This window comes from Sorex fumeus, unplaced genomic scaffold, assembly GCF_029834395.1.
Source record: "Sorex fumeus unplaced genomic scaffold, SorFum_2.1 ptg000155l, whole genome shotgun sequence".
Classification (NCBI taxonomy): Eukaryota; Metazoa; Chordata; class Mammalia; order Eulipotyphla; family Soricidae; genus Sorex; species Sorex fumeus.
Window position 1 is genome coordinate 1,829,079 of NW_026606212.1, and position 23,201 is coordinate 1,852,279.

The following is a 23,201-nucleotide window of genomic DNA, read 5'->3' on the forward strand; positions in this document are numbered from 1 at the left end:
TCTGGAGACCCTCCCACCAATGACTATCTTGCCTCGGTATATTTTATGATTTTTATTCTTTGTTTTTACTTTATCTGTTATATTTTCATTTAAATAAATTGTGATTGCTACTCTTCACATGCATCCAGTTGCATTTTTTTTCTTTTTCTTTTTTTGGTTTTTGGGTCACACCCAGAGAGCATAGGTGTTACTCCTGCCTCTTCACTCAGGAATTACTCCTGGCGGCGCTTGGTGGACCATATGGGATGTTGGTAATCGAACCCAGGTCTGCTGCGTGCAAGGCAAACACCCTACCTACTGTGCTATCACTCCAGCCCCGCATCCAGTTGCATCGTAACAAACTTCTCATTTGTTCTGGCATTCTTGAAAAGATTCATCTAACATAGAAGATGATTCTTCTTCATGTTCCTGATATAAATGAAACACAAAATAGAAAATACATTGATTTCTCTGCAGACCCAGTATGTATTTACCTAATATTCAGGCAATGCTCTATAATACCCAGAGGTAGTGCTGATAGATATTCATGAACAAAATTGGGGCGAACGAGACAGCACAGGGGGTGGGGCACCACCCTGAACACGGGGCACAAAGCACCATCAGGTACTGGAGCATAAAGGGCAGCAAATGCGCAACCAGGGTTTTGGTTACTCTTTGTTTTTTTTGGTTTTCAGTTATTGAGCCACACCAGAGATCAGCCAGAACGGGCCAGGTTCTTGCTGCCCCTGAGACTTTAACTTAAGGAGCTGCTGAGATCAAACAGGAGGGCAGAGGTGTTCAGGGCAATCCTGGCTCTGTGCTCAGGGACCAGACATGAAATGGGGAACTGACCCAGCGTCAGCCCAGGGGAGGCAGAGAATGGTCTTTCCCTCTGCGCCATTCTCTGGCCCTGGCAAATCTAAAAGGTAAAAGGTAAAGGCCCTCCCGTTGATCGTCGATTTGCTCGAGCGGGCCCAGTAACGTCTCCATCGGAGATTTTGTTGTTACTGTGTCTGGCATATCGAATACTCTCGGTAGCTTGCCGGGCTCTCCGAGAGGGGCGGAGGAATCGAACTCTGGTTGGCCATGTTGGCCGCTTGTAAGGCGAACGCCCTACCCGCTGTGCTATCGCTCCAGCCCTCGGCAGATCTAAATCGTCAGAAATTACCTTGGGTTCTTTGATTTCCAAGTCTTCTCCGTACTGAATGGCAAAATCAATGTGCTGTAATACAATGTTCATGCTTTCTTCATCTGAGTGATCGTAAAGCAAAAATCGGACCATGCTGTAGTCATCAATCTACAAATTAGAGATTTCAGAAAGGTCATTCAACTGACGCTTGAGTGTGAACATTGGTAGTCTAATTAATACCATCTATGCCTGTGCAGGGAGGAGCAGACAGAACAACAGCAAATCAGCATTAATTTTTTTATGACCTCTGACCTATTGGAACACTAGTAACATTACAACATTACTTAACTAAAGACTTTTTTTTTTATTTTTGGGTTATACCTGGTGATGCACAGGGGTTACTCCTGGTTCATGTACTCAGGAATAACTCCTGGTGGTTCTCAGGGGACTTATGGGATGCTAGGAATCAAACCCGGCTCGGACCCATGCAACGCAAATGCCCTACCTGCTGTGCTATCTCTCCTGCCCCGACCAGAAACTGAGACTTCTTTTAAAGTAATTTATCTGCATTCAACCACCACTGAATATTTCAAAAGGGTACAGGCAATTCTGATGTGCCAAGTGGCCAGGAAAAAAAGACATTGCAGAATTTCTCTGCTGTGGGACGATAGAGCTAGTACACCGAGGTGGGCGCTTGCCTTGCAAGTAGGCAGGGGATGCACCCGGGTTCGATCCCCCGCATCCCGTATGCTCCCGGAGCCCACCAGGAATGATTTCTGGAGGCACAGCCAAGAATAAACTCTGACCACTGCTCAGTGTGGCCTCCTGCCCTCTCTGCTACAACCAATGACAACTTTTTTCAGAGGTGAGGGGAGGCCACATCCAGACAACGCTGGTGGCGACCATATGGTGCCAGAGATAACCCTGGGCCCCTTGTGTGCAAAGTCTGTGGTGCTGCCCACTGAGCTCTCTCCCTACTTCTATACTAACTTCGAAGCAGACAGCCGACCGCTCCCAACATGCTGCTCCCCTAAAAAGACATGTGTGGCAGGGGATTGCCCTGCCACAGAGGCGAGGGGATGGGGGATGGGGGTGGGGGGATATTATCCATGGGGGTGGAAAATGGGCACTGGTGGAGGGATGGGTATCTGATCATTGTATAATTGAAACCAAAGCACAAAAAATTGTAAATCTACAACTGTAAAAAAAAATAAAATAAAATAAAGAGGAAAAAAAACATAAAAAAAGAAAAAAAAAAGACATGTGCTGGTCTGTGCCGTCCATATGGTGGCCAGTGCCTGGGGTGTGTAAGCATGTGATAAGAAGATTAAGAAAAATATGGGTCTAGGGGGGTTCGCGGGAGGGGATGAATAGCTACGACAGGGGTTACAAATGGCCTACACCCCGCACACCTCAGTTTGAACACCCAGCACCACATATGGTCCACCAGGCACAGGGGAGAAACAGCCCCTGAGCACCACCGGGTGTGGCCCCCAAACTTTAAAAACAACCCACAAACACCCCAAACACTTGCAAAACTCATCAGCCCAGGGATTAGCACAGCGCTTGATTCTTGGCACCAGATGGCATCCTAAGCATTGCTGGGTACAGCCAGGAAGGAACCAAAACTGCTGGTACGGCCCTCTGGGCCCTAGCAATGACCACTACTAGCCTGGTGGGCCAATAATCAGAGTGGGCCCTAGGCCCCCCAGTACAGGAGGCCCACCATCCCCACCACCAAAATTTAGAAAAATACAAAGTCTTACCAGCCCACATATGGCGTTAGTCAATTTTTTGAATTTTTTGCTTCTGAAGTTACTTGTAGAATCATCTAATAAAGAATACATGTCTGGATCTAGAAACCTTTAAACATGAGAGACTGGTGAATGAAAGAATCCTAAACACTAAATTTGTAGACTGACAATCGAAGTGAAACGAAAAAGGTTCAGCACTGCCAATGAGACCTTAATTATAGTGAATTTACTTCTCAATTTCCTTTTTAGCTCTTTTACTCAACAGGTCCATTTTTGTCATGATGTTAACTTGCGGGATTTCTAGAGATACCATAGCACTCAAGGCTGCCAAGATGCCAGAAATAAACTGAAAGAGGACGCAGAAAAGGGACGATGAATCAGTTGTCACCAACAGTGTCCACATAAAAGGTTTCTGATCCCCACTGGAACAAAACCCACATAAATAGGAGAAACGCTAAGATTGGGGCCCGAGCAAGAGTCCAGGCTTTAAGGCGCTTGCCTTGCGCCTGGTCAGCCCAGGTTCTAGCCCAGCACTCCACAGGGTTCCCAGAGCACTACCTAAGTGATTCCTCAGCACAGCGCCAGTAGTGAGCCCTGAGCACTGCCAGGCTGGGCCTAACAGAAGACTGCTGGGCCAATAGCTGACCTTAGGATTCTAAAGGTGAGATGGGAAGAAGAAATGCAATCTAGAGTGACCACACTTCTCCACTCAACAATATTTTAAAGTGTTCAGGAGGTAGCTGGGGTTGAGTTCAGCACTGAGGAAACATGTAGTGACAGGGATTAAAAGCAGGTGGGCCACATCAAGGCGAGCTCCTTAAGCCCTTTACTATTTTTTTTGAGAAGGGAAGGGTGGTAATACCTGGCAATGCACAGGGGTTACTCCTGGCTCTGCACTCAGGAATTACTCCTGGTGGTGCTTAGGTGATGCTAGGAAACGAACCCGGATTGGCTGTGTGCAAGGCCCTACCCGCTGTATTATCACTCCAGCCCCCATTTTTAAAATTTACTTATTTATTTATTTTTGGGAAGCCCTGTACTATTTCTGACCCTTTAACGTTATCTTCTCTCATGCTCCCCCTCCACCTCCCCTGATGGGTATTTCCTTTTGCGTTTCTGGGTCACACAATCCCCTGATATTACTAAGGGGTCACTTCGGCTTCTGCACTAAAGAGTTACTCCTGACTAGCTTTGGGAACCATATGGGTGCTGGAGACAGAACCAAACGCCCTCCCTTTCAGTTTTGGGGAATACCCAGTAGTACTCCGAGCTTTGTGGTCAAGGATCACTCCTGGAGCGGCTATGGGGGCCCAGTGGCAGTATGGCAGGAATGACACCCAGGCTGGCCACATGCAAGGCAAGAGCTCTACCCACTGTACTAGCTCTCAGGCATCCAGCTTTTTATTTTTCTCGTTTTGGAGCCACACACAGTGGTGCTTGGGACTTACTTCTGACACTGCCCTAGGACAACTCCTGAAGGCGACAGCTGAGAGTTGGGTACCACTAGAACTGCACAAGGGGCAAACTCAGGGCCTCGAATATGCCAGCTCTGTGCTCTGCCACTGGAGCCATCTTCTTGGCATATTAATTTAACAAACATAAGTTCTAAGTCACTCCTGGGTATAGTTCATGAACTGTTAACAATTAAACTATTATGACTAAAGGTATTTGCACTCTGCTTGTGCCGGAGACTGAAAATCAAGGACAGGTATAGTTTCAAACCTTGAACGACTCCACCATGAATTGAGAATCAACAAGAAATAATCCACAGGCTCGAACTCCCACTGTTCCAGCTGCTGAACCAGCTGTTTCATCATGGGCAGGTTTGTGTACAACTCGATCTGACCGCCAAGAACACAAGCTTATTATGAGCATGAAATACATTCAACCCTCAATTATGGGATAAAAACTTTTCCCGGAAACTGTTTTAGGGGGCTTGAGAGATAGTATAGAGGGTGGGAACTTGCCTTGCACACAGCCAACCCGGGTTCGATCCCATAGGGTCCCTTGAACACAGCCAGGAGTAATTCCTGAGCACAGGAGCTAGGAGTAACCCCTGAGTATCATCATACACGGCACTCATGGTCCCCCCAAAACTTTTTTAAAGGAAGTCAATCCCTACAAGTAATATATTCAATTTTGCTTGTTTTAAGCCGCACGTGGGGATGCTTGAGGGTCTCCCCGAAACTGCTGGGAGGGCTCGAAGCTACTCAGAGTCCTACATACAAGGCCTACTACATGCAAGGCCCACTACATGTAAAGCATGTCCCCAGCCCACTATCTCTCTAGCCCTATACTATATTCAATTTTTGTTTTGTTTTTTTTTTTGGGGGGGGGGGGAGGAACTACCTGATAGTGCTCAGGGCTTATTCCTGATTCTGTGCTCAGGGATGACTCGTGGCAGGCTCCAGGAACCATATAGGGTAGCAGGGATCACCTTAGCTGTGTGCAAGGCAAGTGCCCTACCCACTGTAGTATCTCTCTGGCTCCCCCAATATTTTTTTTTCATTTTGGGTCACACCTGGTGATGCGCAGGGGTTACTCCTGGCTCTGCACTCACGAATTAATCCTGGCAGTGCTGGGGGGACCATATGGGATGCATGGGTTCCAGGTCAGCCGCATGCAAGGCAAACGCCCGACCCATTGTTCTATCACACCTGCTCCCCTGGCACCCCCCGGAATTTTTTAAGCAACTCTGGGTGCACATGTACGTAAAAGGGGCATACAAAGAAAATATACTGTCATCATCATCATCACTGTTCTGCTGTTGTTCATTGATTTGCTCGAGCAGGCCCAGTAACATCTCCATTGTGACAATTGATACTGTATTTGGCATATGGAATATGTCACGAGGAGCTTGCCAGGCTCTGCTGTGCAGGCGAGATACTCTTCGGTAGTCTGCTGGGCTCTCCAAGAGGGGTGGAGGAATCAAACTCCAGTCGGCCATGTTGGCTGGTTGCACAAAAATTATTAAAAATGATTTTAAAACGGGCTGCAGTGATAGCACAGCGGTAGGGCATTTGCCATGCTCACAGCCGGCCCAGCAAAACAGGTTCAACTCCTCTGCCCCTCTCGGATAGCCCAGCAAGCTACCGAGAGTATATTGCCCACATGGCAAAGACTGTTAAGCTACCTGTGATGTATTCGATATGACGAACACAGTAACAACAAGTCTCACAATGGGAAGTTACTGGGCCTGCTCAAGCAAATCAATGAACAACTAGAGGACAGTCACAGGGATTTCATTTACTTATTTATTTATTTACTATTTTTGCATTTTGGGTCACACCCAGAGATGCTCAGGGTTTATTCCTGGCTCTGCACTCAGGAACCACTCCTGGCAGTGCTCAGGGGACCATATGGGATGCTGGGATTCGAACCTGGGTCGGGCACATGCAAGGCAAACGCCCCACCCGCTGTGCTATCGCAGTGATCCAGCCCCGACAATGACAGATTTTAAAACAAATTTTTATTCTCTTAGTTTGAGGGGAGGAACTTTGGGCCAAACCCACTGGGATTCTGGGAGGATTCCTGACTCTGTATTAAAAATAACTCCTGGCAGTGCTTGGGGGATCCTATCTGGTACCAGGGATCCAAACTTGGGCTGGCAGAAAGTAAGGCAAGGGCTTTAGCTGCTGTACTATGGCCCTAAAAAACAAACAAACAAAAAATCTTGGTTTTGGCCCATACCTACTAGTATTCATTGACCCATATATGGTGCCAAGGACTGAACCTGTGTCTGCCGCAGCATCCTACCCATCCTTCTGTCTCTCTAGCTCTAAAGCAAACCTTTCAAGAGCTGCATAACCGAAGTTGGAGTGATAGCACAGCAGGTAGGGCGTTTGCGTTGCACACGGCCGACCCGGGTTCGATTCCCAGCATCCCATATGCTCCCCTGAGCACTGCCAGGAGTGATTCCTGAGTGCAAAGTCAGGAGTAATTCCTGAGTATCACCAGGTGTGACCTGCAAAGCAAAAAAAAAAAAAAATGCTGCATGACCTGGTACCCAAGAAACAATAGACTGAGCATATGCTCTGCATGCAGAAAGCCTGGGTTCAGTTCCCAGTATGCTTTGGTACCCCAAGCAGGGCTGGGAGCTACCTCCTGATAACAGTTAGGAAGAGTCCCAGCCTCTAGCACCTCTGGATGTGGCCCCCAAACAGATGAAAACAAACAGACATTCCACAGCCCCTCATGGGATGACAGTCCACTGTCCAAGAATCTGGGGTAAAAGTAAATGAGATGCTAATTTCACTTTCTCCCACCAAGGACAGAACTGCACAACCCAGGGAAGATGACAATCTAATTACTGAGCTACCTGGACAGTCAAAAAGGATGCAGTCATCCTCGACATGGCCAAGGCAGTTCTCCAGCCACTCAAAGTTACTGGCGAAGTACTCCATGCAAAACACCAGTCCTCCATTGGGACCGAAGCGCAGGGAACCGTCCTCCATCACATCATCCACCTCGATCAGTTCCCGGATGTCTGCAAAGAATATACAGGAAATGAGTGCCCATTCCAAAATATTTACATTCATTAGTAATTACAACTGTGACAGTATCCACAGAAACTGAACAGGGGCTAGAAAGAAAAAACAAAAAACAAAAACAAAAGACCCTAAACAGGGGCCTGAGGAATAGAACAGTGGGTAAGGCGCTTGCCTTGCATGTGGACAACCCACGTTCAATCCTTGGCACCTCATATAGTTCCTCAGCTTCACCAGGAGTGATCCTGGAGCACAGAGCCAGACGTGCTGAACACAGCTGGGTGTGGCCCAAACCCCACCCCACCCATTAAGAAAAGAAAACAAATAAAACAAATAAATTGCAGTAGTCAAGGGAATCCCACTCTCAAGTCATGATGCATTACAGTCTCCCAGGTAGACTTAAACCAGAATCACAAGGGGCAGTACTCTTAGAAGGTTAGTAGTTTAACTTATAAAAGAAAGGGGCATGGCTGGAGAGATAGTACAGGACACCCTGGAGTGACGGCAGTATCAGCAGCAAACCCTGAGCACCACCAGATATGGCCCCAAAACAAAACAAAAGGCCAAAGAGACAAGAAGGATTTAGGCCCAGTTCAAATTCCACCCCCACGTAAGCCCTGCAGGAGCAGAGCCAGTAGCGACCCCCAACAGTTAAACCAAATGCTTCAATTCTTGTACTGTATTTTGACCTCTTTCTTCCTTTGGTTTTGGAACCACAGCTGGTGGTCAGGGGCATCCCGAAACATGCACTACATCCCTCTAAGTTAGCACCTTGGCCTCTGATTTATTTCTCCCCCTTTGGCCTCCCAGGCAGTGTTCAGAGGCCCAGGGGCCAGAGACCAATTGCCAGTGCCCCAAAATGAGATGATCACCTGGAAGGGGGTTAGGGGCTAGAGAACTATACCCAACAGTGCTCAGGGGGCCCTGCAGTGCCGGGCATTAAAACAGCATCCTGTGTGTGCCAATTATTTGCTCCGAACCCCTCTACTGTCTTCCTGGCCTCCACACTTAATTTTGTGCAAAGATGTTAAGGAATAACACTACAGCATTAGGTAATATTCTCAGCCTCAGAGGAAGCAAGAGTTGGGAATGACTTTTTCCTGCACACTCTCATGTACCTTTTGCATTCTGAATACTGTGCATATAAAACATCTGTTCTAAAACAAGTGAAGTGGGGCTGGAGCGATAGCACTGCGGGTAGGGCGTTTGCCTTGCACGCGGCCCAACCCGGGTTCAATTCCCAGCATCCCATTTGGTCCACTGAGCACAGCCAGGAGTACTTCCTGAGTGCATGAACCAGGAGTAACCCCTGTGCATTGCTGAGTGTGACCCAAAAAGCAAAATAAAATAAAAGAGGTGAAGCAAGGGACAGGGCAAGGAGGGATAGTACAGTGGATAGGGGATTCACCTTGCACACTGTCGATCAGGGTTCAATCCCTGGCATGCATATGGTCTCCCCAAGCACCACCAGGAGTTATTCCTGAGTGCAGAGCCAGGACTCACCCGAGCATCAGGAAAAACAAGGGCTAGATAGACTAAAGGCGCTTGCCTTGCATGCTGCCAACTTGAGTTCAATCCCCTCTGACCTAAGAATTTAAAGCGAGACTCATGACATCTCCCTTTTTATTAAGAGAAACAAAGGGAACTGTCACAAGCACATCAATAAGTGGATGCTAACACATGATGTTCTGCTGTCTACCATGAAAGCAGGGATCAGACTGAACGAAGTTTTCAGCTTCTGTGCCTCCCCAGAAGCAGGGGCAGCACTCACAGCCTCAGGGCCCCCAAGGAGAGGGAAGGCTGCGCCCGGGACTCACCAGCCATCACATCATAGTTGAAATGCTCTGCCGCGGGATCTAAGTTCACCACCTGGACAGAACGGCCGAGGGCTTCACAGTGCTGGACCATGGTGGCACAGTAGGTGCTCTGTGGACCGGGAGGCAGGAGGGGACAGAATTTCAGGCAGACCCAACACCACCAGACGAACCCCCACAGCCCCTGGTCAGTGTCTGCTGAGGCCCAAACTAAGCCTTAATCCCCGGGGCTGGGCATCAGGGAACTGCATGCAGTGCAGATTCAGCCCTACTGTGGCCACACTGAACTCAGGCCAGCGGCATCTTTCCAGCCAGTGTCCTTATCCCTGGCACATGGTCTACTCACTGCTATCAGGTGGGGTAAGTATGATTGAAAGGGAAGAATTCTCCCCCGCCCTTGATTTTGGGCCACAGCCAGCTGTATTCAGAGGTGCCTACATCGTTTGTAGTTTGAACCCAGATTGGGTGTGTGCAAGGCCCTGCATGCTCAACCTTATAGGACTCTATTTCCCTTTAAAAATGAGAATAGGGTCTGGAGCATAGCACAGAAGGTAGCACTCAGCTGACCCGGGTTCGATTCCCAGCATCCCATATGGTCCCCTGAGCACCGCCAGGAGTAATTCCTGAGCGCAGAGTCAGGAGAAACCCCTGTGCAGTGCCAGGTATGACCCAAAAACAAAGGCTGTGGAACTAAAGGGGCCCTGGAGCGGGGACACAGAGAGTCCAGAGGGCAGGACACTCCCCTCGCACAAGAAATCCAAATGGCTAAAAGGCACATGAGAAATTGCTCTACGTCATTAATCATCAGGGAAATGCAGATCAAAACAGCAATGAGATATCATGTCACACCACAGAAATTGGCCCACATTCAAAAGAACAAAAGCAACCTGTGTTGGCGTGGATGTGGCTAGAAAGGAACCCCTGGGCATCACCTGGTGTTACCCAAAATCAAAAATAATAATAATAATAATAATTTTTAAAAATGAGGGTGGTAACGAATAAGTTATTGCGCAATAAACACTCTCCGCTCTTCCCCAGAGCCTCGGCCGCCCGGCCCCCACCAACTACCATTTTCTTTTTTTTTCTTAAATTTAATTTCATTTTTTAAATTTTTAATTTTTTTAATTTTTCCATTTCATTGTCAAGGGCTGGAGCGATAGCACAGGGGTAGGGCGTTCGCCTTACAAGCGGCCAGCATGGCCAACCCGAGTTCGATTCCTCCGCCCCTCTCGGAGAGCCCGGCAAGCTACCAAGAGTATTCGATATGCCAAACACAGTAACAACAAAGTCTCCAATGGAGACGTTACTGGGCCCACTCGAGCAAATCGACGAACAACGGGAGGGCCATTTTTTTCTTTCTTTCCATTTTCTTTTTAAATTTTCCATTTAAAATTTTTTTTTAAATTTTTACTATCTTTTTTTTTTATTAGTGAAACACCATGAGGTACAGTTGTAGATTTACAATTTTTTGTGCTTGGGTTTCGATTAAACAATGATCAGATACCCATCCCTTCACCAGTGCCCATTTTCCACCACCATGGATAATAACCCCCCCACCCCCATGCCCCCATCCCCCCCGCCTCTGTGGCAGGGCAACCCCCTGTGTTCTCTCTCTCTCCTTTTGGGTGTTGTGGTCTGCAAAAGAGGCATTGAGTGGCAAACATGTTCAGTCCATAGTCTACTTTCGACATGCATCTCCCCTCCTGGGAGGATCCTCCAAACACCCTTTATTTGGTGCTCCCTTCTCTATCAGAACTGCCCTTTCCTCTAGAATACCTGGCTGGCCTCTATCCTCCTGGTGCTGATCTCAGCTATTCTTGGGTATTAATCTCATACTTTGTTACTTTATATCCCCCAGATGAATGCAATCTTTCTATGTCTATCCCTCTCTTTCTGACTCATTTCGCTTAGCATGATACTTTCCATATTGTACCACTTGTATGTAAAGTTCATGACTTCATCTTTTCTAAGAGCTACATAGTACTCCATTGTGTAGATGTACCAAAGTTTCTTTAACCAGTCATCTGTTCTTGGGCATTCAGGTTTCTTCCAGTTTCTGGCTATGGTAAAGAGTGCTGCAATGAACAAACAAGTGCAGATGTCACTTCGACTATACATTTTTGCCTCTCTGGGATATATTCCCAGGAGTGGTATTGCTGGGTCAAAGTGATCAAAGTAGAGAGAGAGAGTAATGTGATCAAAGTAGAGAGAAAGAGTAATGTGCAAATCATCTGCCCCACAGGTATAGGGAGGGTGTGGGAATGGGGTATATTGGGGATTTTGGTAGTGGAGAATGGGCACTAGTGAAGGTACCGGTGTTTCATTGCATGACTGAGACTTAGACCCGACTTAGAACCGAAACTTTGTAACTGCTCTCACGGTGATTCAATAAAGACAATGATAAAAAATGAAAAAAAGAGTGTAAGGAGGAGTTCATGCCCAATTCAATCAGCTAATCAGTGGCCGAAAAAATAGCAGTCCACTCACATTTTAAAAAAAAAAGGAAAATAACATTTTAGCAGCACATTCTTTCAAGTGGCTGCTCCCTGCTCTCCCCAGGGCCTTGAGTTCACCACATGAACAGAACTTGTGGGAACAGGGAGAGCAGCAGCAGCCCAGAGGGGGCCTCACAGAGAGCAAGCCCTGCTGCAGGGCCACAGCTGACCTGTCCTCGCTGTGATGCGCTCGATGACATCACCGAACTCTCTTTGTGATGCAACCAGACATTCTGCAGCCTCCCCAACTGCCCCCATACTCATTACTTGGTTCACTGCGGAAACGCATAGACAGCAAACATGTTTTGCTGCTTACCAAGAAATCGTGGTTGTAAAACCCCCAAGTGTAGGACACTGAAAAGATTCAGAAACTGGGTGAGGACTCACTGGAGAACTCCCCGGAATTCTTCACGAAGACAGCCGCTAGTTCAGGTCAGCAGGAACTGGCCCGGGCAGCCCAGCACTGATGACCGTGATCAGTCTTCATCACCTCCCTGAGTGTGATGGCGCAGAAGCTGTGTATGTGGAAGAGTGTGCACACCCGTGTGTGAACGTGTTTATCGGAGAGAGTAAATTTGAGTGTGTACTGGAGATGGTGTGTGTGTGTGAGTATGTGTATTTGTGTATGTACGTGTGTCTGTGTGTGTGTTGTGAGATCATCTTGAGGGCAGCCTCTCCTACCAGGTGAGTCATCAAATCTAGCCCCCAAGGCCAGGTCACTGCTCACTGAGTTGGCACTAGGAGGTGCTCTTGGGCCAAGACTTTTCTAAACTTGATTGTTTCAATCTCATTCCTATGGGAGGCCTGTGTAGATGCAGGTCAAACAGCAGGGAGGAACTCAGAAGGGGGGTATGAGGGGGAAGCAGCGCTTCTGGAGCTGAGCCTTTGTGGTTCTCCCTCCGCAGAGCAGCCCACAGGAGAGAGAGACGCTCCCTCCGCAGAGCAGCCCACAGGAGAGAAAGAAGATCTTCTACATATCCTCTGGGTCCAGTTCCTCTGAAGAGAGTCTGGAATCAGCCAGCACCAAGCAGAGCAAGATACCGTCTAAGCAGAAAGTTGAGACTGGCCAAGGAGTGTCAACTCCCCAAAGGGCACCGCCTTCAATGCCATGGCCTTACACATATGGCAAAGAACGAGACACAGAGCACCAGAAGAAAACGGGTAAGAACCAAGGGGTGTGTGTATATGCACAAGAAAAATGGGAATGGGAAAAGGCCAACCTAGAGGTGTCCTGGGCGCTGGTGTGGGAAAGGAGAGTCACAGGCCGGAGAGCCCATTCTGGGGAGGCCTCCACAGGAAACCCCCGTGAGGTGGGCCCATGGTCTCCCCTTCCTGCTGGGCTCCCTGTTGGGGTCACCTTTGGAGAATCCATGGAAGGAGCCCTCTGGGTGACCTTTTCTCTTATTGATTCTTTAGCTCCAGCTCTGAAAGCATACTTGGCTCCGTGTCGAAGGACAGCGCCGTCAATGATCTCTCCAGTACCAGCTGCACGGCCACCTGCTGTGGCAACATTGGACCAGTTCCCAGAGGACCTAGCATGGTTACAACTGGAAGAAGCCCAGGGTCTCACATCAGTGTCTCTCTCTGGAGACCCTCCCACCAATGAGTATCTTGCCTTGGTATATTTTATGATTTTTATTCTTTGTTTTTACTTTATCTGTTATATTTTCATTTAAATAAATTGTGATTGCTACTCTTCACAAGCATCCAGTTGCATTTTTTTTTCTTTTTCTTTTTTTGGTTTTTGGGTCACACCCAGAGAGCACAGGTGTTACTCCTGCCTCTTTACTCAGGAATTACTCCTGGCGACGCTTGGTGGACCATATGGGATGTTGGTAATCGAACCCAGGTCTGTCGCGTGCAAGGGAAACGCCCTACCTACTATGCTATCCCTCCAGCCCCGCATCCAGTTGCATCGTAACATACTCTTCATTTGTTCTGGCATTCTTGAAAATATTCATCTAACATAGAAGACGATTCTTCTTCATGTTCCTGATATAAATGAAACACAAAATAGAAAATACATTGATTTCTCCGCAGACCCAGTGTGTATTTACCTACTGTTCAGGCAATGCTCTATAATACCCAGAGGTAGTGCTGATAGATATTCATGAACAAAATTGGGGCGAAGGAGACAGCACAGGGGGTGGGGCACCACCCTGAACAGGGGGCACAAAGCACCATCAGGTTCTGGAGCATAAAAGCCAGCAAATGCGCAACCAGGGTTTTGGTTACTCTTTGTTTTTTTTGGTTTTCAGTTCTTGAGCCACACCCAGAGATCAGCCAGAACGGGCCAGGTTCTTGCTGCCCCCGAGACTTTAACTTAAGGAGCTGCTTAGATCAAACAGGAGGGCAGAGGTGTTCAGGGCAATCCTGGCTCTGTGCTCAGGGACCAGACATGAAATGGGGAACTGACCCAGCGTCAGACCAGGGGAGGCAGAGAATGGTCTTTCCCTCTGCGCCGTTCTTGGCCCTGGCAAATCTAAAAGGTAAAAGGTAAAGGCCCTCCTGTTGATGGTCGATTTGCTCGAGCGGGCCCAGTAACGTCTCCATTGGAGACTTTGTTGTTACTGTGTCTGGCATATCCAATACTCTCGGTAGCTTGCTGGGCTCTCCGAGAGGGGCGGAGGAATCGAACTCTGGTCAGCTATGTTGGCCGCTTGTAAGGCGAACGCCCTACCCGCTGTGCTATCGCTCCAGCCCTCAGCAAATCTAAATCGTCAGAAATTACCTTGGGTTCTTTGAATTCCAAGTCTTCTCCGTACTGAATGGCAAAATCAATATGCTGTAATACAATGTTCATGCTTTCTTCTCTGACGGATCGTAAGGCAAAAATCGGACCATGCTGTAGTCATCATTGTACAAATTAGAGATTTCAGAAAGGTCATTCAACTGACACTTGAGCGTGAACATTGGTAGTCTAATTAATACCATCTATGCCTGTGCAGGGAGGAGCAGACAGAACAACAGCAAATCAGCATTAATTTTTTTATGACCTCTGACCTATTGGAAGACTAGTAACACTACAACATTACTTAACTAAAGACTTATTTTTTTTTATTTTGGGGTTATACCTGGTGATGCACAGGGTTTACTCCTGGTTCATGTACTCAGGAATAACTCCTGATGGTGCTCAGGGGACTTATGGGATGCTCAGAATCAAACCCGGCTCGGAACCATGCAACGCAAACACCCTACCTGCTGTGCTATAGCTCCTGCCCCGACCAGAAACTGAGACTTATTTTAAAGTAATTTATCTGCATTCAGGCACCACTGAAAATTTCAAAAGGGTACAGGCAATTCTGATGTGCCAAGTGGCCAGGAAAAAAAGACATTGCAGAATTTCTCTGCTGTGGGATGGGAGACCTAGTACACTGAGTTGGGCACTTGCCTTGCACGTAGGCAAGGGATGCACCCGGGTTCGATCTCCCCCGCATCCCGTATGCTCCCGGAGCCCACCAGGAATGATTTCTGGAGGCAGAGCCAAGAATAATCTCTGACCACTGCTCAGTGTGGCCTCCTGCCCTCTCTGCTACAACCAATGACAACATTTTTCAGAGGTGAGGGGAGGCCACATCCAGACGACGCTGGTGGAGACCATATGGTGCCAGAGATGAACCCTCGGCCCCTTGTGTGCAAAGCCTGTGGTGCTGCCCACTGAGCTCTCTCCCTACTTCTATACTAACTTCGAAGCAGACAGCCCACCGCTCCCAACATGCTGCTCCCGTATAAAAAGAAATGCGCTGGTCTGTGCCGTCCATATGGTGGCCACTGCCTGGGGGTGTATAAGCATGTGACAAGACCATGAAGAAAAATATGGGTCTAGGGAGGTGCGGGGGGAGGTGATGAAGAGCTACGACAGGGGTTACAACTGGCCTGCACCCCACACACCTCAGTTTGAACACCCAGCACCACATATGGTCCACCAGGCACAAGGGAGAAATAGCCCCTGAGCACCACCGGGTGTGGCCCTCAAACCTTAAAAACATCCCACAACAACCCCAAACACTTGCAAAACTCATCAGACCAGGGATTAGCACAGCGCTTGATTCTTGGCACTACATGGCATCCTGAGCATTGCTGGGTATAGCCAGGAAGCAACCAATACTGCTGGTACGGCCCTCTGGGCCCTAGCACTGACCACTACTAGCCTGGTGGGCCTATAATCAGAGCGGTCCCTAGGACCCCCAGCACAGGAGGCACACGACCCCCACCACCAAAAATTAGAAAAATACAAAATCTTACCAGCCCACATATGGCGTTAGTCAATTTTTTGAATTTTTTGCTTCTGAAGTTCCTTGTAGAATCATCTAATAAAGAATACATGCCTGGATGTAGAAACCTTTAAACATGAGAAACTGGTGAATCAAAGAATCCTAAACACTAAATTTGTAGACTGACAATCGAAGTGAAATGAAAAAGGTTCAGCACTGCAAAGGAGACCTTAATTATAGTGAACTTACTTCTCAATTTCCTTTTCAGCTCTTTTACTCAGCAGATCCATTTTTGTCATGATGTTAACTTGCGGGATTTCTAGAGATACCATAGCACTCAAGGCTGCCAAGATGCCAGAAATAAGCTGAAAGAGGAAGCAGGGAAGGGACGATGAATCAGTTGTCACCAACAGTCTCCACATAAAAGGTTTCTGATCCCCACTGGAACAAAACCCACCTAAATAGGAGAAAAGCTAAGACTGGAGCCGAAGCAAGAGTCCAGGCTTTAAGGCTCTTGCCTTGCGCCTGGTCAGCCCAGATTCTAGCCCAGCACTCCACAGGGTTCCCAGAGCACTACCTAAGTGATTCCTCGGCACAGCGCCAGTAGTGAGCCCTGAGCACTGCCAGGCTGGGCCTAACAGAAGACTGCTGGGCCAATAGCTGACCTTAGGATTCTAAAGGTGAGATGGGAAGGAGAAACGCGATCTACAGTGACCACACTTCTCCACTCAACAATATTTTAAAGTGTTCAGGAGGTAGCTGGGGTTGAGTTCAGCACTGAGGAAACATGTAGTGACAGGGATTAAAAGCAGGTGGGCCACATCAAGGCGAGCACCTTAAGCCCTTTACTTTTTTTTGGGGGGGGGGAGAGTGGTAATACCTGGCAATGCACAGGGGTTACTCCTGGCTCTGCATTCAGGAATTACTCCTAGTGGTGCTGAGGCATGCTAGGAATCGTACCTGGATTGGCTGTGTGCAAGGCCCTACCCGCTGTACTATCACTCCAGCCCCCATTTTTTTTCCCTTTATTTTATTTTATTTTTTTTTAAGTTGTAGATTTACAATTTTTTGTGCTTGGGTTTCGATTATACAATGATCAGATACCCATCCCTCCACCAGTGCCCATTTTCCACCACCATGGATAATATCCCTCCCACCCCCATCCCCCCCATCCCCCCCCGCCTCTGTGGCAGGGCAATCCCCTGTGTTCTCTCTCTCCTTTTGGGTGTTGTGGTCTGCAAAAGAGGCATTGAGTGGCAAACATGTTCAGTCCATAGTCCACTTTCGACATGCATCTCCCCTCCTGGGAGGATCCTCCAAACACCCTTTATTTGGTGCTCCCTTCTCTAACTGAACTGCCCTTTCCTCTAGGATACCCGGCTGGCCTCTAAGTTATGGAGTAATCCTCCTGGTGCTGATCTCAGCTATTCTTGGGTATTAATCTCATACTTTGTTACTTTATATCCCCCAGATGAATGCAATCTTTCTATGTCTATCCCTCTCTTTCTGATTCATTTCGCTTAGCATGATACTTTCCATGTTGTACCACTTGTATGTAAATTTCATGACTTCATCTTTTCTAACAGCTACATAGTACTCCATTGTGTAGATGTACCAAAGTTTCTTTAACCAGTCATCTGTTCTTGGGCATTCAGGTTTCTTCCAGTTTCTGGCTATTGTAAAGAGTGCTTCCAGCCCCCATTTTTAAAATTTACTTATTTATTTATTTTTGGGAAGCGCTGTACTATTTCTGACCCTTTAACGTTATCTTCTCTCATGCTCACTCTCCACCTCCCCTGGTGAGTGTTTTCTTTTTGGTTTCTGGGTCACACAATCCCCTGATATAACTAAGGGGTCACTTCTGGCTCTGCACTCAGGAGTTACTCCTGAGTGACTTGGGGAACCATACAGGTGCTGGAGACGGAACCAAACGGCCTCCCTTTCAGTTTTGGGGAATACCCAGTAGTACTCCAAGCTTTGTGGTCAAGGATCACTCCTGGAGGGGCTCGGGGGCCCGGTGGCAGTATGGCAGGGATGACACCCAGGTGGGACACATGCAAGGCAAGAGCTCTACCCACTGTACTATCTCTCTAGCATCCAGCTTTTTTTTTTTTTTTTTTTGGTTTTTGAGACACACACAGTGGTGCTGGGGACTTACTTCTGACACTGCCGTAGGAAACTCCTGAAGGCGACAGCTGATAGCTGGGGACCACTAGAACTACACTGAACAGTGCGCAAGGGGCAAACTCAGGGCCTCAAAACACACCAGCTCTGTGCTCTGCCACTGGAGCCATCTTCTTGGCATATTAATTTATATTCTTTTGTTTTTTCTTTTGTCTTCCCGTTGTTCATTGATTTGCTCGAGCGAGCCCAGTAACGTCTCCATTGTGAGACTTCTTGTTACTGTGCTTGGCATATTGAATACTCTCCGTAGCTTGCCAGGCTCTCCAAGAGGGGCGGAGGAATCGAACCTGGCTCGGGCAGGCTGGCTGTGCGCAAGGCAAATGCCCTACCGCTGTGATATCGCTCCAGCCTATGGCCATACCACCCTGTACGCGCCCGATCTCGTCTCGTCTGGCATATTAATTTAACAAACATAAGTTTCAAGTCACTCGTGGGTATAGTTCAGGAACTGTTAACAATTAAACAATTATGACTAAAGGTATTTGTACTCTGCTTGTGCCAGAGACTGAAAAATCAAGGACAGGTATAGTTTCAAACCTTGAACGACTCCACCATGAATTGAGAATCAACAAGAAACACTCCACAGACTCGGAACACCCACTGTTCCAGCTGCTGAACCAGCTGTTTCATCACGGGCAGGTGTGTGTACAACTCGATCTGACCTACAAGAACACAAGCTTATTATAAACATAAAATACATTTAACCATCAATGATGGGACAAAAACTTTTCCCGGAAACTGTTTTAGGGGGCTTGAGAGATAGTATAGAGGGTGGCAACTTGCCTTGCACACAGTCAGCCTGGGATCGATCCCATAGGGTCCCTTGAGCACAGCCAGGAGTAATTCCTGAGCACAGGAGCTAGGAGTAACCCCTGAGCATCATCAGATATGGCACCCGCCGTCCCCCCCCCGAATTTTTTTAAAGGAAGTCAATCCCTACAAGTAATATATTCCATTTTGCTTGTTTTAAGCCGCAGGTGGGGATGCTTGAGGGTCTCTCCGAAACTGCTGGGAGGGCTCGAGGCTACTCAGAGTCCTACATGCAAGGCCCATTACATGTAAAGCATGTCCCCAGCCCACTATCTCTCTAGCCCTATACTATATTCAATTTTAGTTTGTTTTTTGTTTGGGGGACTACCTGATAGTGCTCAGGGCTTATTCCTGATTCTGTGCTCAGGGATGACTCTTGGCAAAAAGAAAAAGACAACAAACAGGGGCCTGAGGAATAGAACAGTGGGTATGGCGCTTGTCTTGCCTGTGGACAACCCAGGTTCAATCCATGGCACCTTATATACTACCTCAGCTTGACCAGGAGTGATCCCTAAGCACAGAGCCAGAAGTGCAGAACACAGCTGGGTGTGGCCCAAACCCCACCCCAACCCTCAAGAAAAGAAAAAAAAAACTAAATAAATAACAGTTGTCAAGGGAATCCCACTCTCAACTAATGATGCATTACAGTCTCCCAGGTAGACTTAAACCAGAAACACAAGGGGCAGTACTCTTAGAAGGCTAGTAGTTGTACTTATAAATGATAAGGGCAGGGCACACACCCTGGAGTGACAGCAGTATCAGCAGCAAACCCTGAGCACCACCAGATGCGGCCCCAATACAAAACAAAAGGCCAAAGAGACAAGAAGGATTTAGGCCCAGTTCAAATTCCTCCCCCACGTAAGCCCTGCAGGAGCAGAGCCAGTAGCGACCCCCAACAGTTAAACCAAATGCTTCAATTCTTGTACTGTATTTTGACCTCTTTCTTCCTTTGGTTTTGCAACCACAGCTGGTGGTCAGGGGCATCCCGAAACTTGCTCTACATCCCTCTAAGTTAGCACCTTGGCCTCTGATTTTTTTTTCTCCCCTTTGGCCTCCCAGGCAGAGTTCAGGAGGCCCAGGGGCCAGAAAGCAAACACCAGCGCCCAAAAGTGAGATGATCACCTGGAGGGGCTTAGGGGCTACAGGACTACAGTACACAACAGTGCTCAGGGGGCCCTGCAGTGCTGGGCATTAAAACAGCACCGTGTATGTGCCAATTATTTGCTCCGAACCCCTCTACTGTCTTCCTGGCCTCCACACTTAATTCTGTGCAAAGATGTTAAGGAATAACACTACAGCATTAGGTAATATTCTAAGACTCAGAGGAAGCAAGAGGTTGGACTGACCCTTTTCTGCACACTCTCATGTACCTTTTGCATTCTCAATACTGTGCATATAAAATATCTGTTCTAAAACAAGTGAAGTGGGGCTGGAGCGATAGCACAGCGGGTAGGGCGTCTGCCTTACACGCGGCCCAACCCAGGTTCAATTCCCAGCATCCCATATGGTCCCCTGAGCACAGCCAGGAGTAATTCCTGAGTGCATGAACCAGGAGTAACCCCTGTGCATTGCTGAGTGTGACCCAAAAAGCAAAATAAAATAAAATAAAATAAAAGAGGTGAAGCAAGGGACAGGGCAAGGAGGGATAGTACAGTGGATAGGGTGTTCGCCTTGCACACTGTCGATCAGGGTTCAATCCCCGGCATGCATATGGTCTCCCCAAGCACCACCAGGAGTTATTCCTGAGTGCAGAGCCAGGAGTCACCCGAGCATCAGGAAAAGGAAGGGCCAGATAGAGTAGACTTAAGGCGCTTGCCTTGCATGCTTCCAGCTTGAGTTCAATCCCCTCTGAGTAAGAATTTAAAGCAAGACTCGTGCCATCTCACTTTTTATTAAGAGAAACAAAGGGAACTGTCACAAGCACATCAATAAGTGGATGCTAACACATGATGTTCTGCTGTCTACCATGAAAGCAGGGATCAGACTGAAGGAAGTTTTCAGCTTCTGTGCCTCCCCAGAAGCAGGGGGCATCACTGCCTCAGGGCCCCCAAGGAGAGGGAAGGCTGCGCCCTGAACTCACCAGCCATCACATCATAGTTGAAATGCTCTGCCGCAGGTTCTAAGTTCACCACCTGGACAGAACGGCCGAGGGCTTCACAGTGCTGGACCATGGTGGCACAGTAGGTGCTCTGTGGACCGGGAGGCAGGAGGGGTCAGAGCTTCAGACAGACCCAACACCACCAGACGAACCCCCACAGCCCCAGCTCAGTGTTTGCTAAGGTCCAAACTAAGCCATAATCCCCCAAGAAACAGACTGAAACCAGGGAAAAGACACAACCCGGGGCTGGGCATCAGGGAACTGCATGCAGTGCAGATTCAGCCCTACTGTGGCCACACTGACCTCGGGCCAGCGGCATCTTTCCAGTCAGTGTCCTTATCCCTGGCCGATGGTCTCCGCACTGCTATCAGGTGGGGTAAGTATGATTGAAAGGTAAGAATTGTCCCCCGCCCTTGATTTTGGGGCCACAGCCAGCGGTATTCAGAGGGGCTTACATGGTTTGGAGATTGAACCCAGATTGGGTGTGTGCAAGGCCCTGCATGCTCAACCTTTCTGGATTCTATTTCCCTTTAAAAATGAGAATAGGGTCTGGAGCATAGCACAGTGGGTAGCGCTCAGCTGACCCGGGTTCGATTCCCAGCATCCCGTATGGTCCCCTGAGCACCGCCAGGAGTAATTCATGAGTGCAGAGCCAGGAGAAACCCCTGTGCAGTGCCAGGTATGACCCAAAAACAAAGGCTGTGGAACTAAAGGGGCCCTGGAGCGGGGACACGGAGAGTCCAGAGGGCAGGACACTCCCCTCGCACAAGGCTGTCTCGCTTTCATTCCCCGGACCATCCTGGAAGCCTGCCAGGAGTGATCCCTGAGCACAGACCCAGGAGTCAGCCCTGAGCACAACCAGATGTGACCCCAAAAGCAAAAAAATGCGGGAGCTCATACTCAAAAACAACTGTACCACATCTGACATGGTTCAAAGTAGCAGGCAACCAATCTTAGAGGGAAATAAAAGGTAAAGGCCCTCCCGTTGATCGTCGATTTGCTCGAGCGGGCCCAGTAACGTCTCCATTGGAGACTTTGTTGTTACTGTGTCTGGCATATCGAATACTCTCGGTAGCTTGCCGGGCTCTCCGAGAGGGAAATACATATATATATTTTATAGATACATATATACACACACACATATATATATATAAACACACAAGGCTCAACCTTTTACAACATGTTAGTAATCTCTTATAGAAGGGCTTAACGGCCCCTGGGTAGAATACACACTCCTTCCTCTAAGGATACTTTTTTTTATAGCATTTTTAGCGATTTTTGTTTGTTTGTTTTTGGGTCATACCTGTCGATGCACAGGAATTTCTCCTGGCTCTGCACTCAGGAATTATCCCTGGCTAATAGTGCTCAGGGGACCATATGGGATGCTGGGAATCGAACCCAGTTTCGCCGCGTGCAAGGCAAACATCCTACCCACTGTGCTATCACTCCAGTGCCCTGGCAGTTTATCATATCAAACAATACAAGAGAATAGATTATTTCAGTTCTGCTTTGGGACAGGGATTGGGGTTCGGGATAGAACTACCCGAAATGTGGTGCTGAGAAGGTGTAATGGTGGTGGAATTGGAGTCTGAATATTGAATGTAATCAAATATTGTAAAACACTTTATAAAATAAAAAAATTGGGAGGTTGGAGCGATTCAATAAAGACAATGATAAAAAATGAAAAAAAGAGTGTAAGGAGGAGTTCATGCCCAATTCAATCAGCTAATCAGTGGCCGAATATATAGCAGTACACCTACATTAAAAAAAAAAAAGGAAAATGACATTTTAGCAGCACATTCTTTCAAGTGGCTGCTCCCTGCTCTCCCAGGGCCTTGAGTTCACCACGTGGACAGGACTTGTGGGAAGAAGGAGAGCAGCAGCAGCCCAGAGGGGCTGCACAGAGAGCAAGCCCTGCTGCAGGGCCACAGCTGACCTGTCCTCCCTGTGATGTGCCCGATGACATCACCGACCTCTCTTTGTGATGCAACCAGACATTCTGCAGCCTCCCCAACTGCCCCCATACTCATTACTTGGTTCACTGCGGAAACGCACAGAGAGCAAACATGTTTTGCTGTTTACCAAGAAATCGTGGTTGTAAAACCCCCAACTGTAGGACACTGAAAAGATTCAGAAACTGGGTGAGGACTCACTGGAGAACTCCCCGGAATTCTTCTCGAAGACAGCCGCTAGTTCAGGTCAGCAGGAACTGGCCCGGGCAGCCCAGCACTGATGAC

The 23,201-nt window shown here is 48.0% G+C and overlaps 1 protein-coding gene across 1 annotated transcript; it reads right to left on the minus strand.

The window, feature by feature from the left end:
• Nucleotides 1–345: 345 nt before the first annotated feature.
• LOC130016485 (GPN-loop GTPase 3-like) lies at nt 346–21,037 on the minus strand. Its single transcript, XM_056107192.1, is given in 10 exon segments — nt 346–408; nt 1,148–1,276; nt 2,875–2,971; nt 3,093–3,208; nt 4,585–4,637; nt 4,640–4,723; nt 7,181–7,348; nt 9,167–9,275; nt 18,594–18,718; nt 20,947–21,037. Coding segments are annotated over 10 exon segments (1,035 nt in total).
• Nucleotides 21,038–23,201: the final 2,164 nt, after the last annotated feature.